Raw genomic sequence first — 18,824 nt, forward strand, 5'->3', positions numbered from 1 at the left:
GATTGCCGGAGTGGAGATGAGGGGGAGCGACAGGAGGAGGGGAGTGACGGGGGGGGGGGGGGGGGGGGGGGCACTGCTCCATGGATGGTTTGGGTGGGGCAGGACAGGTAGGATTGTCCTGCCCAGCAAAATCCAGCGCTCAAGGGGTTAATGCTATTGTTAATAAAAATGCCATATATACTAGACGTCACATACCATCACATATTAAAAATACTGTTATTCTCTCATATAAACCACAATATAGTCTGTCATAATCTGATAAAAGCTTTCAGCGTAATGTACAGTCAGTTTAACTGACTACGACATCAACTTGGCCTTAATGGAGTCTGGTAAATCTAGGTCACTCTACGATGTAAAAAAAACAAGAAAGCTTATGAGAAAAAAACAGTCTCCGAGGATTCTTCATTTGTCATTGCCCCCAACAAGCTACATTTTAAATCAATAATTTGTAATATTTTTACATCTCATCCATTTAGGCCGAAGACACAATTTCCAAACAAAACACCTAGATTACAAATCTGGTTTATCATTTTAAATCTCCTAATACCCATGAGAAACATTTTAGAACGCGAGGACTTACATTAAACTGCAATCGCTTAACAGATTTTCATGCTGGAAAGTAGAAGCCTCTGCAGAGACGTTAAACCTTTGATGGCTCTGGGTGCAGATGGCATCTGACTTTCAGATCAAGAGTTAGATTTGTATCTGGGTCCAACGATATAATGAAACAAAAATAAATAAATGTAGAAAACGTGTGAAACAAAAGGAATCGGTTGTCTAAAGGAAAAATGATGCATTCAAATGCTTAGGTTTACTGTCGGCTAAGATACAAGGGCTTCCATTGCTTGACCGGAATTGCCCTGTTTGTGAAATGTTTGTGACCTACTGCTTGACTGCAATGACCTTGGTCCATGATTATAGACCCACCCCAATGTCTATAATGGCTTTCCGCTTCTTTCTCTCCGCTTTGACTGTCTTCCTTGTCTTTCCTTCTGCTCCGTTGCTGCACTGATCTCTACAGATTGTAACTTTCTTTCTTTAACTTTCAGGCATTTAGAAGTAAATAGAGGAATTGTGTTGGGCAATTTTGACAGTGAGAGGCCAGTCGGAGATGGTGCAATGTTGGCTCTAAATTCAATCAGTGTCAATGTTAAATTGTGCACACAACTGCCAATTACAGTAGTTTTAACATCAAGGGAATGGGTTAAAAAAACCATAACTAGGTCGGACCCCAGAACACCAGACCGGACAGGCTCCAGTCATCAAATTCCTGTCATTCCGGAGCTTGTAGTCCGGGGGTTGTCCAGTCCGGTACGGGGGCCAGGCTGGGATAACTGTCACCAGAGAGACGAGGAAGAAGAGATTACAGCCTCACGGTATCATCCGGAAATGCAGTAAAATCCAGAACAATCTGGACCATATGCGGAGGCTGTAATTTCTCCTACTCCATCTCCCAGGTGACAGCAGTCACAGGCACCACCCAGATGGGACATTCCTGGACCGGCACACCCAGATGAAACACTACAAGCTAGGGAATGGCAGTTTGATGAATGGAGTCTGTCCAGTCCAGCGTCCCAGGGTCTATTCAGGTTCCTAACATCACTACTTTTCTTATACACCATTCCTGGCTCGAGGCATGTTTGACCACTCTAAGGAGGTTATTCTGATCGGAGCGGCCAAACGTGCGTACGTTCACTATTAACGTACGCTCTCCGTACGCGGCCGTTGGGGTTAAGTCCACCCACAAATCAGCCGCATACGTACGGCCAGAAACAACGTCTAAGGGGAGTGGCGTACAATTGAGCGTACGCCAACGTACACGGACGGACCAGCCCTTACACTCCGACAACTGGCGTACAACAGAGCGTACGCCACCGTTTACGGACGTCTCTCGTCCGTCTTCCCACCGACTTCTTGCGGCTATCTGAGCGTACGCCAGCTTGCACGGACGGGTCCCTATTGTTTTCAATAGAAAACTCAGCTTATGTCACCGCTCGTGAGAGTGAGCGTACGTCCGTGCACGCTGGCATACCCTTCACATATATGGACCTGCAAATCTTGCCTTTCAACTATAATTCTGACAATTAATTAATTATTCTAATTGTTATTCAATTATTGTTTCCTATTAACTCAATTGAAGATTGTGTGCAAAATAGTGGGCATGGGCTTAAAACATTGCTGAAACATACTTTGTAGGTGTTAGATGTGGTTTATGTTATTGTATCATAAATACAAAACCTATGTTTGTATTAGAGTGAACACGTTGACACATGTCGACTTGTGTAGATTGAGTGTGCTACTGTGTAAAGTCTATGAAAGCACGTAGTGAATGTGTATAACTGTTTAACAAATACCTACCTTAGCATATATAAGCAGGTCTTAAAAAGATTCTTACCTTAAATTAAACAAACCTTTAAATGTAGAGAAGTATAGAAAGATAAGCTTCCAATGTGTTTGAGTGCTGTGTGTGGCTTGCAGGTAGTGAAATCATGGTTTGGACTTAATAGACTGCAGCATTGGTTATTACATTCAGGTTTATGTGTTTGAGTAGTAATCAGCGTTAATTAGCAAACCCAGGCGCACGCTGGCATGCGGTATCTGTAGGGGTGGTCTGAGCTGGCGGTTGGCGGGCGCCTGTTTTGTGTCCGAAATGAACGGTGCTTTAGCCGATCGTGCGGTAGTAGCACCGTTCATTTTTGGTGCACACCCCCGTGTACGCCCATATTTACGCCCATTTTCCCTCATTATTTCGGCCGCTCCCCTCATCACGCCCCTATGCCGCCCCCAATGCCCGTACTCTCGCGTACAGGTTTTTTCGCACGTAGAGACCCGTCCGTAAGCGTTGTGGAGTGTTCGCGCCTGCGCATTGGAGATGGTACGCATGCGCAGATCATTAAAAACCCCGGAACGTGCGCGTACGGCCCGGCCCCACCAAGCAGAATAAGGCCCTAAGTGGGTTCACTGGTTTTCCACCCTCATATTCCCTACTCCAGGCAAGGAAATGGCAACCGAAACTTGCCCCACCTGGGGAGAAAGATTCACCTGCCGCCACGCGTACACTCGATACCTGTAGGGAACCACAGCCACTTAAAAACTGCTGGCACCTTTGTTTACAGATGTGGCATAAGTGACACCAGGAAGGCAGGACTCTGAAAGACTCCTGCCACCAGACCGGTTACTTAACCTGCAGCAACACTGTAAGTGGGAAAGAATAGTAGCATCAAGGCTGAGCAAGAAATGGCTCTTGGCAACCAATCAGCTGCTCAATATAATTTTATATTATGCAAATTATAGATTTTACTCCAGTGCTCATTGGTTGCCATGGGCCACTTCTCTGCTGGCTCACTTCTCCTTTCTTATGACTGCTTCATACATCTACCCCTCAATCCTTATGGGGCCTACACGGAGCGATTTCAGGGCATCAGTGGTCTCACTAGATTACTTAGAAAATGAACCTACATTGCTCCGTGTGTAAGGGCCATATTGATAGCAATGCGCGGCCCTGCGCATCGTTATCACCCGGTGATTAATATCCAGCATGCTGGATAAATCTATAATGGCTGGTCAGGGAGAACACTGGCCCTGGCAAATTGCTCAGCACACAGTACTGACACATCGCTATGTGCTGAGCGATCTTGCTGAGCATTCCGAACAATTTACATTGCTCAGATCGCTTAGCAACATCTCCCTGTGTGTAGGCCCATTTACAGCGTTCACTTCTGCCAGTGGTAAACAGGAGTGGCTACCAGAAAATGGAGCCCATGTTCTACATAAGTGAGCAACTGTCAGGAAACTACAGTACATATGAGTGGCGATCGCATTGCACATGCGTCAAGGTACCGCGGCGATCCTGCTCACAATGGGGTTTTATTGACAGGAAGGGGCCATATGGAGATATCAGGCAGCGGATGTAAAAACTTGGGTGATTGATGGCTGTTATTGGGGCGTGTATCTGCGAGCTCTTACACACAGAAACATGGCGCCTGTGTTGCTACTACCGGGCCAGGTCTGCTTATACATAGGTCTTAAGCCTGATGTTCATCATTATTGCATATAGGTTAGGCATGTGTACTCAATTACAAATGAGTTGCGATAGGTAGGCGTCTTTCTCCATTTCTAGGCGGCAGCTTCACTTGCTGATACCAGCGGTTGAAAAAATTGTACATAGCATTGCACTTGCGGCCATCTTTGAATCAGGCTCTCTGCCCACAAGACACGGCCCAACTCTCAGTGACATATAGAGGGTCACCTGTAAGTCTACGGCCCAACTCTCAGTGACATATAGAGGGTCTAGTGATAGGACAGGAACTGGATAGAAATTATGGAGTTTTTTGACTTTTATGGCGCTTTGCTGCCTGAGTAAGCTGTACTGTACATGAAATGTCACCACACTTCTCCAATATATATGCTAATAGAAAGTTTGAACAATCCAAATAACATCAAAGTGCAGAATATGACAACAATGAAAAAAAAGTCTTTGACGCGGATACCTGTGAAGCCCGCGAGGGGACGCGTATAGCTGTGAAGGTATCCACGTCCCCTCGCGGGGCTCGCTGCGCTCGCCACGCTTCGGGCTCGGTGGCTCGCTGCGCTTGCCACACTATATAAAATCAACTCCACGCCGACGTGGATAGTGGGGGTATGAAAAGGTCGGAGGACGCGTACCACCGCCCCACGCGGGCTCGCTGCGCTCGCCACGCTTCGGGTTGGCGTTGATAGTGGGGTGGCTTTAACAATGGGGGTCATTTAGCCACCAGGGTGGGTATACAATTAAAAATGGGGTCTGGGGGGCCATTTCACATATGAAACAGGCATCTGGGTGCATGTACATATTAAAATCGCATCAAATCGCATCGCATGCAATACAATAGCATACAATGCAACGCGATTTTCTCTTCAAGGGAATTTCAAGGGAAATCGCATAAAATCGCATGCTTAGGGTACTGGCATACAATTTCAACATCGGGCGCCCAGATAAGTCACAAGTACCAAACAATCCAGTATACATACAAGGTTCTTGTTGGTAAAGTATCCAGGTAAAAAGGCTTTTCACACTCCTTAATCAATGCGTTTCGGTGCGAGGCACCTTTATTAAGACTGGAACTGTGATCACAAATTGACAAATTGAATATAAATCCATATATATATAAATATGTTTAATTCAATGTGCTACCAAAACAGAACCGTATCTGGACTTCAAAAAAAATAAAAATGTACAACTAGAAAATATTATCCAAGCAAAGGAAGCGCAGAACCACAAAGTACTGTACTGTGGGGCCCTGCATCGCCACCTTAATCTGGCTATGACTGGTGGTGCCACACAGGTGAACTGCAGCTGTAAGTGCACTGAGGAAACCTGGAGAACGCAAAAATGACCAGGTGCTGCATGAACGAGTAAATAGTGTATAGTAAAGGCCCATACATACTGGGCGATTTTGAGATAAAAGGTGCTCAGTTTTGCCATTTGAGCTGCTTTCAACTCCAAAAGCCGCCCAGTGTGTACGGGGCAGCAATAAGTGGTGAGCGCTGATGCACGCTTCCTCATCATCATCGGCTGCAGGCTTACCAGCGAACGACTGACGGGATGGGCAGCTTTCCATAGCGCCCTGCTGTGAAAAGCCGTCCACCCCTGGGAAAATCGCTTAGACGAGCAAAAATCGCTCAGTGTGTATGAACTGAGTGATTTTCAGCCCATCGATTTTCCCCATCATCGCACTGCATACACGCTGGGCCAAAGCACCCGGTGTTAGGACCTTAGGACATATGTTCATCCTTCCACAGCACTAAATCACAGGTTTGCCTAATGAATGCTGAAGCGGTTCCATCAGTCTGTATTACTGTGTATTTTGATGCTTATGAAACGCTGGACAATTCTGAGAAAATGAATTTGGGCAGTACTAATCTTTTGTAATATCACTACAATGCAATCACAGCTGTGCCGTGACGTCACCGTGGAGGAGGAGGCGGCTTTGTGCCCAAGCTGTGCTAAAGAGGACATTTTTCCGCCTGCTCCTCAATGTACAGATAATAACAGATGGGACTGGTACTTACAAGAACAGAGAAAGGCTCTTACTGTATAAACAAGGCCCTGATCACAGGATCACACTGCTCCTGCTACATTCTGTTCGGTATATGGGGCCTGCTGCATTGTTACACCCTGGAAATTGTGTCTGTAGAACTTTTTACTTATCGCAAGATGCAGAACCCAGGTTATGTATCATGTATTGGGTTCCAGATTCAGCATTTACATTTCATTTATTTAAGGTTGCGGGAATTCGGGAATAAGACTTTCAAGACTGAATTGTCGCCGATGTACGTGTGATTGTACAGGAGGTGTAAAAATGTGCGACCTGCTGAATATAGGGCCTGATTCAGATGAACAGGGGAATCCCGCCCAGCCGTACGCCCCAGGCTGTGCGAATCCCCACTGTAACATGTGAGGGGATGTGTACGGAAACACATCACCTCGCATGCCCCTGCAAGGAGAAATCATTCGATGGTCTCTCGCGGTCAAATGATTTCTCCAGCCACCGCTAAGAAAAGTCGGCCTTGACTGAGTTTTCTAGCACCCGCCGTCTTCCAAATTCAGGGCAGGCACTGACGTCATGTCACGGCAGCCGCCCTCCTGAAGCAGACATAGACACGCTGGGCATTCCTGCTGCTGCCGCCCCCATTCCGCCCCTCCCCAAGCAGACATAGGGCGGTATGCAGTAACATCGGCACTCCCACTTTGCCTCACATCGCCGGCTACCACAGAGATAATTATCGCATATGCACTAACATATGCCATAATTATTACAAAGGACAGCTCTTGCGTTAAGAGTCCTTTGGGTTGTTCCGGCGGCTCTCCAGCAGCTCCCCCTCCCTCCCTTACCTGGCTGCTGCTGCGGGGTGGGCTCCGCCTCCTTCTCCCTGCACCTGGAAGAGGATGTACAGTGCAGGTAGGAGGAAGAGCTCTGTGCTGCCCGGACACAGGTGAGGGAGGGGGGAGGGGGGGTCGGTGCGGGGCGCTGGTGGTCATGTTAAGAAGCCATAGGCTTCTATGGTGTATCTCCATACGCCCCCCCCCCCCCCCCGCAGTGAAATCCCGGCGTGCCGTTTTTCCTGCATATGAAAATGCGGTAAACATCCAGATAACGGGGTTTTTACCACATTGTTCCCGCCCCTAGACACGCCGGGTGTTTCCCTGCTGCCACCACCCTGCCCGCCCCCATTCCGCCCCTCCTGGATGCCCCAAGCAAGCATAGACATGCTGGGCGTTTCCCTGCTGCCACCCCCTCAGCGCCCGCCCCGTCTTCGGCAAACCATGGCTGTAATAAAAGGGAGCGACCATTGAAAGATTTCTCCTGCTAGCGACCTGCAAGCAAGGGGATGTGTTAGCGAAGGGATGCAAGGGGATGTGCTAGCGCCTGCATGCAAGGGGATGTGCTAGCGAAGGGATTTGGGCATGGCCGTTCAGTGGGGTGGCATTAGGTAAAGCGAACATATGCTGCCTTGTGAGCCAACCTGAATCAGGCCCATATGGTATTATCCCACATTCATTAAACTTGCTATCCTTTCAGTTAGTTCCCCCATTGATCGCGTCTAGAACACGTGGGTGCCCCATCTCTTCTCCTCTCTGTACATACCAGGCAGGAGAGAACGGATACAGCCTGGCAACATCACAGGATCATTTAGGAGCATTTCTTAATCACGCAGTTCTTGTTGAGCTTGAACTATTTGCTGTTCTCTCTGTCGCCGCAGGATCTAGAGGGTTTTGAGGCTAAGCGACACGCATTATGCGAAGCAGCTGCTACAGTCCTCACCGGCGTAACTGGCATTTACCTACTGTGTGGAGCTGCGAAGGGAAGATAAATAATCATTAAATGATTTCAGGACCACATAATCCATAACCCTTCATCTGCATCCTGCCCGCAAGGGCTCCTGATAAATCATTTATAAAGTTTAACCCAGAATAAACAGTTAAACTTTTTTTTAGCATTTAAATAGAACATTTCGGATGCTGTATCTTACCTTGGAGATTGCATTATTTTGGTTTTTACTTTTGTGTTTTTTTGGTTTTCCTGCCTGAGAGCTTTTATTTCTCTACTATAAATCTGTCTCTCGCGGGGAGCTTAAGTAATTCTCCTTTATTGTAAATGACAATGAATCCTTGGATATTGCAAACTGCCTTTGTGCTTCAGTGCACACAACTGTAATACTGAACTGCATGTGGGAAGTGCTTGAGCGTAGAAGCAGCCAGTGGCGTTCTCCTTCCCATCTTACATGTACTGCTTCTACTTATCCGAGCAAGAGGATCCTGTAGTTTAAACCGCTGAATTCTAAAGGAGACAACCCCGTGGGATTACCCATTAAGTTTTGTTCTGGCATAAAAACAAGACAAAAAAAACCCCAACAAAACAAAAACAACAACAACGAAAAAAAAAAAAGCAAAAAAATCTTTATCTCGTTAACCCTTTGCATCTTGTATAGAATTTACTTTTTGTTGTTCTTTTCTACATGCATTGGTTCGCTGGCATACCATGGGCTAAGGAATGCAATCGCTGGTTGGGACTCACAGTGATTGTTACACCGTAGGACGCACACAATGGAGTCTACAGACCCGGAAACACTGGAGCATCAGTATACTTCTGCAAAATTAAAAAAAAAGGAATCCAATGACAAAATGGTCCAGCGTTTACAAGGAATGTAAGTGACACAGTGTATGTTTGTTCTTGTTTCCTTTTTTCCGCAAGCTGCTCATTATCATTACTACAGTGCATTATATAGACACATCATTGCAACTAGAGTTTAAATATCCTGCATTATCCAATGTATGATTACAGTGGGCTTGTTGGAAATGACTATAATTCTTCATGCTATAGAGTCTGGTAGTAACAATATTTTATATATATATTTATTTGTACCGGTGGCAGTTGGAGACATTGATGTGATGCAGTGTATTAAATTCAGAACCACCTATGTGAATATAGTACTCTGGACTTTTAAAGTCTCTGAGCGTAGCTGGTCTTACTTCCTACTACCCTACTATAATATTACAACAAGGATGGAACCTGCATCAGCACCACTCATGCAGTAAACAAAGATGGTGTGCTTGCTTCTAATTGCTCTCTCTCTCTCTATATATATATATATATATATATATATATATATATATATATATATATATATTTATATATATATATATATATATATATATATATATATTTGCTGTGCAAAAGTTTGAAGCATGTGTAGGAAAAATGCAGCAAAATAAAAATGCTATAAAAAACAGAAGTGTTAATAGTTTATTTTTATCAATTTACAAAATGCAAAGTGATGGAGCAGAAGAGAAATGTAAAACATATTAATATTTCATGTTTGCCTTTACAACAGCATCAGTTTTTCTAGAGACACTTGCACACAGTTTTGAAGGAACTCGGAAGGGAGGTTGTTCCACACACGGATCTTCTGGGATGTAGCTTGCTCGTATCCTTCTGTCTCTTCATGCAATCCCAGACAGACTGGATGATGCTGAGATCAGAGCTCTGTGGTGGACAGAGTTACTTCCAGGGCTCCTTGTTCTTCTGAAAGCTGAAGATAGTTCTTTCTGACTTTAGCTGTATGATTGGGGTCCAGTTGCAAAATAAATTTGGAGCCAATCAGATTATTCCCCAACTCCAATTGCTGAAATGTAGCCCCAAACATGAAAGGAAACTCAACTCTTCTTCACTGTTGCCTGCAGACACTCATTATTGTACGGCTCCCCAGCCCTGCTGCCAACAAACTGCCAAATATTTAAAGTTTTGACTTAAGTCCAGAGCACCTGCTGACATTTTTATGAACCCCAGTACCTATGTTTTTGTGCCTATTTAAGTCACTTGGCCACGTTTCCGCATTGCAGGTATTGCTTTTTAGTGGCAACTCTTCCATGAAGCCCACTTCTAGAGAGTGTTCTCTGAACAGTAGATAGGTGTACATGGGTCACACTGGTTTCTGCCGGGTCTGAGCTGATGGCCCTGCTGGACATCTTCTGATTTCAAAGGGAAGCATGCATGATCTATCTTTCATCTGATGCAATACGTTTTCTTGGCTGTACTTTGCCTCTACGGTCCTCAACATTGCCTGTCTCTGTGCGTGTTCAAAAGAGCTTGAACTGCACATTTTGAAACCCAAGTCTGCTTTGAAAACTTTTCCTGGGAAGACCTTGCTGATGCAGTATTACTTCCTTGAGTCTTTTTGCTGTACTTGCCATGGTGTATGACATGTGAAACTGTCTTCCATAACCTCACCTTTACTGCAGAATTTCTCTGTTCCTCACCCAGTTTTAAGCCACCAACACAGCTGTTTCTGTTTCAGTTTATGATTGTATTTCAATCTACTGTACATATGTAAATGACGATCACCTATTTGGTATGATTGGATAATCATACACCTGACTATAATCCTAAGGGCGGGATGTATTAATATACATCGCTGCCCTTCGCCGGCTGTCCGCCGCGATGCCAGCGCATATGTACTAACATATGCGGCTGGCATCGCAGTGCGGTAACGGAGCCCCCCCGCGATACCTGTACTCTGGTCTGCGGGGGGTCTCCGTCACCTCCCAGCCGGCTCCTGATGCCTACACACCGGGGACAGCTAAGCAGGCTGTCCCCGGCACCTCCTCCTTCCCCTGCATCCGGAAGGACGTCCGGCTGCTTTGATAGGTGGAGGAAGGGCTTACCTTCCGGGGTCCAGGAGGACCTGCAAGAAGGTAAGCCCAAGGGAGGGGGAGAGGGGGGGGGGGGGGCGGCGAGGCGGCGGGGTTGCGGCGACGCGGCGAAAAGAAGCCCATAGGCTTCTATAGGGTATCGCCACCCAAAGGTGGCGATACCCTGCCCTGCGATAACGGTGTGGCCGGGTAATAGTACATAGGAAAATGCGGTAAAACGGGGGTTTTACTGCATTTTCCCTTTAGTACATCCCGCCCTTAAAGTGAAAAATTGATGCTCTTTTGAATCATATTGATTTGATTTAGATTTATTTTCTTTTCATTCACTTTCCATTTAGTTTATTTGTTTATTGCTAAAAATAAACTATTAACACTTCATTTTTGCAGCATTTTCTCAGAACCTGCCTAAAACTTTTGCACAGTATTGTATGTGTGCGTATCTATCTATCTATCTATCTATCTATCTATCTATCTATCTATCTATCTATCTATCTATTGTGCAGCAATTTCAAATGTTACCAACATTTACGATTGCTAACCCTCTTACTATGGGGGGCTATGAGAATTTACTTTATTTTTTAATGTCTTACTAAATACAAAGGAAAAAGTACAAGATTTTGTCTTTGCTACTAACGTGTTTTTTTCGGAGCCTGTAAGCATGATTTGGATGGAATGTCAATGTTGGAAACAGTATAGAGAATTTTTCTACTGTGCATGCATCTAAGTAGCACTGTGACCAGAGCCCATACACGAGTTTCGATTGACGTGCACATCTCAGAAATGTGTTTCATGGCTGTTCCTGGGTAATGACTGAAAGGTGAGAGGGAGGTGGCTAAGCAAATAGAGATAGGTGTGTTATGAGAGTGTTGTTTTTAAAGACGCTCAACATGGGCGTCTCATTCCTTGCGCATTCAGAAGTGCGCCTTCACACCAGGGAATTGATTGTAGCGGCATTTGAATACAGTCTCAGATGCAATAACGACAACGTCCAACTCAAATTCAGCCTCTGTGTGCACAGGGCCTAATTATTTGCGACACATTTTTTTAAAAATTTTATGTTTGCCACAGGAATGTTGTGGGGTGCCTTGGGGAACTTTTATTTATTTATTTAAGAACAGTTTCTTATATAGCCACACATATTCCGCAGCGCTTTACAGAGAATATTTGAACATTCACATCAGTCCCTGCCCCAGTGGAGCTTACAATCTATATTCAATACCACATGTACACGCACACAAAGACATGCTAGGGTTAATTTTGTTGGAAGCCAATGAGTCGAGCAGTATATTTTTGGATTGTGGGAGAAAACCAGAGTACCCGAAGGAAACTCACGCAAGTACGGGGAGAATATACAAACTCCACACAGTAAGGGCCATGGTGGGAATTGAACCCATGAATTTACAGGGGTGCGTCAAGTTTGTGGTCCTAATATTAGTGGTCAGCGTAATAGGCAATATCAGTGCTGGTGGCTTCCAAGCATAAACTATGTGAACAAACAAAAGCCTTACAATATAATTAAACCTAAGTATGAAATATTAACACAATTTACCTTTTTTTTTTTTTTTTATGTCCCACAAACAAAAATACCCTTACAAATTATGCCCCACAGCAGAGGAATATTTTCCATAAGGCAACCTAGGAGCCTGCCTAGGGCCCAGGGAGTCCCAAGGGGGCCCCATAAAGATATCTTAACCAGAAAGAAAGTTCCCATTGCGTTCCTGTCGTCTATGGTGGAATTGGAGTTGTTGGTGGCTATGACTTAGAGCAGTGGTTCCTAAACTTTTTCAAATCACAGCGCCCTTGAGTATCAGAAAGTTTTTTGTGACACCCATAGGCCAAAAGTTTTTATTGAGTACTTTAGAAAAAAATATAAAATTAAATGAATGTGTTTATATGTTATCCTTATAATCAGTTATGTGGTGAGGGACGGGATTTGCTTCTGTATGTCCACATATTTTATGATTGGAAGCCACAAACCCTGGTTTTGCCTATTACATTGACCATTAATAATTTGAATTGATCCTGGACCACCAACCCAGGGCACCCCTGCAAGTGCTCCGCGGTGCCCCAGGGTGCCACAGCACACAGCTTGGGAACCACTGATTTAGAGGGATTACAAGTGATAAGATCATTGTCGTAAGTTGAGTTGTTTGTCTGTTTGTTCATGTGCTTTGTTTCCATCAGTATAGAAGAAAAATGAATACAAAGGTTTTCCAATTGTCCTATCACTTGGAGGATAATTTGTAATCACATAACTTTGACTATTTGCCATATTATTCTATAGCATGTGCTGCATTTTACAATTTTTAATTGTTAAATTTCAGGAGGGTGCGGCTATCATCCTGTCCTGATCCTTGGGGGTGGGGGTGTGCGAGGACATGGTCATTTCCAGACATCAGGGGAGGGATGTGCAAGAGTGATCTACTTTGGAGGGGGGTGCCAAATCGGTTTCTTGCTTAGGGCCCCATGTAGTCTAAATCCTGCTCTGCCCCACATCAAGGTTTCTAATTACTTGTTGCCAGGGGATTCAAGGCAAAAGATGCAGTTTTCTGCATCTCCTCTTGGTGGTGCAAGTGTCCCCGGCATTACACATATAATGCCCCAAGTAGTGCTTGCCCACTTACACACATGGGACCTTATTCTGGTCTACACGCAATGTTGCGAAATCTGCAGCATTGCGTGTGGAGTAAACGCCACCTGCCGCTCGCACAGTCGCCCGCCACCCCTCGTTAGCTGAGTTCCCCGCACATAAACATCCACTCGCAGCCATGGGTGCGGGGGCCAAATCAGTCAATGGTCGCAGACCATTGACTGATTTAGAAGGGGCACGCATGTTCCCTTTTACGGCAAGAGAGCGGGCAGCTGACATCCAGTGATGTCAACTGCAGGCCCCCGGCAGCAGAGCCACTGCCTAATTTCCATGGGAACACCCAGCATTTTCAAACTCTGGACTTTCCCATGAGCGCAGCCCATCGCCACTGCCCCACGCCTCCTATCCTCACTGCTAAGTGCAAATGGGACAGTGAACTACCAGTGTACCATGTCCCCTTGCACCCAGCATCAGCACATGCACATAAATGCGCATGCACACATGCTGAAGATCGCTCGCTGATGCAAACGTGCGAGAGAGCGTGTGAACCAGAATCAGGCCCATAATGCCCCTATCAGTGCAGCTTACTAGTGCATCTAGCACACATACTGCCCCCCCCCCCTAATTCCGCTTAAACATAATGCCCCCGGTAGGACTCGTAGGGGATACATGCTCATTGGCAGGTGTTTCATGCTCTTTGCCAAGGTTTACATGCTCATTGCCAGGAGTTTCATGCACGTTGCCAGGGGTTTCATGCTCATTGCCAGGGGTAACATGCTCATTGCCAGGGGTAACATGTCGGTTATCAGTGGTTTCTTGCTTGTTACCAGGGGGTTACACGTCTGTTGCCAGGGGGTTGAATGCTCGTTGCCAGGGGGTAAGTGCACACAGCACACCAGTGCTCCTGAAATGCGGCACTTCTGGGTAGCTTAGCACTGTACACACTGTTCTGCCCTGACAGATGCCATTTTTGGAGAGGCACAGGGTCTCAAGCTGTGCCAATAAGCCCCCCCCCACTTGGGCTGCCACTGCCTGCTGAATCTTGTCCTCTTCTCCGGCGACGGACGGAGAAGAGGGGTCGGCGGCGCGGCCTATAACCTCCTCGGCTCTTGGAGCTTACGCTCGCCACTCTCCCTATACCCCTTGTAAGACAGTGGCAGGGAAAGTCATAGACGGCAGGTACCTTTCCCCTAGAATCCTGTCTTATGGCATATAGACTGCAGGCTGTTTCAATCTGTGTGGTAAGCTCCGGCTTACAAAGGGTGTTCTGTCCTTTAAAAAGGAGCCAGCCCTCTCCATAGGTGTCTCTCTCTCTCTCTCCCTGGGTGTTGGAGGCAGTAAGCTGCTGCTAGAGAGAGACAAGGCTGTAAGTACTGTGTTACTTGATCTATATCTGCTGTGTGTGTCCAGTGTCACATAGTGTGGCCCTGGTATAGAGAGGAACGTTTATTCTGTTTAGTTAGAGCTCAGACGAGCAGGTTTTATTTTTCTGTTTTGCCTGAAGTGTAAAGGCTGATTTTTTTTAGTTTCTTGCTCTGAGTGCTGCAATAAACTCAGGCAAAGGTTGATGGACATTGTTCTTAAACCCCATCGTCAGTATGCCTCGGCATATCTAGACGACATTATCATTTTTAGTGATGACTGGAAGAGTCATTTACCCAAAGTCCAGGCGGTGTTGAATTCCCTCAGAGAGGCAGGGTTGACAGCGAACCCAAAAAAGTGTACTTTAGGCCTCGAGGAGGCACATTACCTGGGGTATGTTATCGGGAGAGGTATAATAAAGCCGTAAATAAATAAAGTGGAGGCTATCCAAGACTGGCCTCGTCCTTCGACAAAAAAAACAAGTCAGGGCTTTTTTGGGAATTCTTGGGTATTACCGTAGGTTCATTCCCCAGTTTGCAACCATGGCAGCGCAACTAACCGATCTTACCAAAGGAGGTAAGGCAGTTATGGTCAGCTGGAACCCAGAGGCTAAAGGGCATTCCAAGAATTAAAAGTGGCCCTTTGTAATCAACCAGTCCTGATCACTCCGGATTTTAAAAAAGAGTTTGTCGTACAGACTGATGCTTCTGATGTGGGACTAGGTGCTGTCCTCTCCCAAGAAGTTGGTGGAGAGGAACACCCGGTAACATATTTGAGCAGGAAGCTCACACCTGCGGAGAGAAACTACAGTATAGTCGAGCGGGAGTGCTTAGCAATCAAGAGGGCCCTTGAATCCCTAAAGTACTATCTCTTAGGACGCTCCTTTAGATTAATCACGGACCACTCCTCACTAACATGGATGTACCAAGCCAAAGAGAGAAACGCAAGGGTCACGAGATGGTTTCTCAATTTGCAAAATTTCAAATTTACAGTGGAACACAGAGCAGGAAGGCTTCAGGGTAATGCCGATGCACTATCCCGAACATACTGCCGGTTGGCAGACAGTGTCCGACCCCACAGGTTCGAACAGAGGGGGAGGGTATGTAAGACAGTGGCAGGGAAAGTCATAGCTGGCAGGTACCTTTCCCCTAGAATCCTGTCTTATGGCATATAGACTGCGAGCTGTTTCAATCTGTGTGGTAAGCTCCGGCTTACAAAGGGTTTTCTGTCCTGGGCTGGTAATCAGGAGAGCACCTGATTCTTTAAAAAGGAGCCAGCCCTCTCCATAGGTGTCTCTCTCTCTCCCTGGGTGTTGGAGCTGCTGCTAGAGAGAGACAAGGCTGTAAGTACTGCGTTACTTGATCTATATTTGCTGTGTGTGTCCAGTGTCACATAGGCCCTTATTCTGATTGACGCGGACTTTACCGCATTCTTACGGATCGCGTCTTTTCGGCGTCTGCGCATGCGTGGAGAACGCAACGCGCATGTGCCACGCCTAGACTCCGTACCAGTTCGGCCAAATCCCGTCCAAAACTGTTCCCCGCAATCAGTCGGGAAATCTGGGCGTATTATGGGCGTCATGCGGAATGGCACATGGGCGTAGTTTCAAAGTGGGCAAAACGGGGCGGAAACATGGGCGGACACGGGGGAGTACACTTATGTTGGGGGGCGTACATTCGGATACCACTCCGAATGCACGCGATGAAAAAGGGCAGAAATGTGCGGTGTCCACAAGTGTACTATTGCTTTGCGGACACCACTCGTTCATGCGGTAGGCGAACGTACGCCTAATGACTACAAGCTTTAACACCTGAACCCAATAGAATCTACTCCTTTACTCATTACTCACTAATAGGCCGCTTGTCAGTGCTTTAATTGAAACCATTGCTGCTTCAAGGAACCCTTACTAAACACCCACATATCCTGTACTTGTCAGACACTTTAAAACTGCTAACAATGGACATGACAGAATATTAATACTAGCAATACACATGTGTATTCGACATGTACTCATGAAACCACACATTTTTGGGTAAAGTAAAAAAATTTATTTCTATACATGTCACAGTCAATGCCACTGTGATGCAATGACCAAAAAATACAAAATCCAAAAAATAAACAACATGGCAGGAATGTAGCAAAATAAATAATAATACAAAACAAATATAATTGCACACAGATGGACTCCAGCACCTCCTATGTGCCACTGCACATGCAGCCAGTGGGAAATGAGGATGCTGCTGGCCCTTCTACAGCAGGGCAACCTGCACCTGACCATTCTACAGCAGGGCAACCTACACCTGGCCCTTCTGCAGCAGGCCAACCTGCAGCTGGCTCATATGCACCATCAGCAGAATCATTTGGAACACAACCGGGGACTTCACAAGATAGTACCATGGCCATCACTTCAAGTACAGCTGACAGTAATGGCAGGCAAAAGAGGGCAACAGGGGAACCAAAAAGGACATATGAAGCAAGGGCTCATCTGGTTACCCTCAGCACGTGATTGGACACAAGAAGCTGACACACACAGCACAATGGAAGATTTGGGACCACATAACGGTGGAGATTAATGCAGCCACAAGTTCATTTGCGACCACGTTTGGCCTTGGTAGGCTCCTTGGCCTGTGCAGCAGCTCTTCGGGGACGGCCAGATGCTGGGGCAGGTGGAGCAGATGATGTTGAGGGGTTGGCTGGTCTACCCCTCCTGCCAGCAGGGAGTGTTGCCGGTGGTAATGCACCAGAAACGGATGACATTAGGACCCTGTTGCTGGTAACCAGCTCCACCATAAGCTCATTATGGTGGAGGAGGAGATCATTTTGGCGGGTGGCTTGCTCGGCCAGCACCTGAGCACTTGCAGCCATGGCCTGATGTGACTGAGCCATGGCCTGCATGCTCGCAGCGATAGCCTGCTGGGTGCTGACCAAGCTCGCCAGGATCTCCTCGGTCCTATGCATCCGTTCTGATGCCAAGTCTCCCTGCTGGTTGATGTCCCCAAGCATCTGGGCCAAGGCGGCCAAATCGGCTTGGGCCGATGGCTGCTGCTGCACAGGCCTACCACTGGGGCCAGGTGGCACGGACTCCTCCACCTCCTGAGCAGAGTCGTCACCAAGCGGTGGGGTGTCTGTGGAAAAAGATAAACACAGTTAGGAGACATTCTAAGATAATTACTTGCACAAGTTTAAGGCATGACCAATATTTACCTTCAATAAAAGACACAAACACTTCAGCTGGGGCCTCGCTATCCATCGTGCTCACCCCCCTGATCTCCTCAACTGATATACAGCACTCGGCCATCAACTCCAGGGGGGTGAGCTCTAGCCCTGATGGCATGGGCCCGGCCCCAGATGTCTGGCTGTGTTCCCACCGCTTGGTCATCTTCCTCTTCAGGTTGGTTTTGAAGTCCTGCCACCTGCAATGTAAGTTGACATATTAATACATGTCACTCCAGATGTTAGCTGTTGCAGCCATTGCTCTGTGCTACATATTACGACATGTGATTAATGTCCAAAAGATAATATTATATGCAACTATGAAATCCACCGTTACAATACACATTCACAATCACCCTACTCTAACTCTCACCGAAATAACATGGCAATAATGTATGTGTATCGTAACAACCTCACGGGCCATTTGCTAAATCCATCTAAGCATCAATTCAATCATTACTTGGCTATTACTGGGCACATGTATGACAAAACAACTTGCCTCTTCTTCACATGGTCCGTCTCACGAACTTGTGGCGCTACTTCATTAATCTCTGCCGTTATCTGTTCCCAAATCTTCCATCTGCGTGTGTGTGTCAGCTTCTCCGATGGACACTCAATCCAATCACGTGCTCGGGGAACCAGGATGGCAAGCTCCTGTGCTTCATATGCCTTATTTTTTTTGGGTGGTTCCTCTGTTGCCCTGGCTCTCCCCTTGCCACGTCCTTGGCCACGCCCCCTGTCACGTGTCGCTGCACTTGAAGTGCTGGCCATGGTACTACCTTGTGAAGTCCCCGGTTGTGTTCCAATCAATTCTGCTGATGGTGCATATGAGCCAGCTGCAGGTTGGCCTGCTGCAGAAGGGCCAGGTGTAGGTTGCCCTGCTGTAGAATGGTCAGGTGCAGGTTGGCCTGCTGTAGAAGGTCCAGCAGCCTCCTCATTACCCACTGGCCGCATGTGCAGTGGCAC

At 46.5% G+C, this 18,824-nt stretch overlaps 1 protein-coding gene across 1 annotated transcript in view; it reads left to right on the plus strand.

The window, feature by feature from the left end:
- The first annotated feature begins 8,222 nt into the window (after positions 1 to 8,222).
- Positions 8,223 to 18,824, plus strand: part of PDE1A (phosphodiesterase 1A) — a 227,683-nt gene continuing 217,081 nt past the window's right edge. The window contains exon 1 of the mRNA XM_083154685.1: positions 8,223 to 8,688. Within this exon, the coding sequence (XP_083010811.1) occupies positions 8,588 to 8,688 (101 nt within the window). The 5' untranslated portion in view covers positions 8,223 to 8,587. The remainder of the gene's footprint in view (positions 8,689 to 18,824) is intronic.

This window comes from Crinia signifera, chromosome 7 (assembly GCF_055691185.1).
Source record: "Crinia signifera chromosome 7, ASM5569118v1, whole genome shotgun sequence".
NCBI classification, from domain to species: Eukaryota; Metazoa; Chordata; class Amphibia; order Anura; family Myobatrachidae; genus Crinia; species Crinia signifera.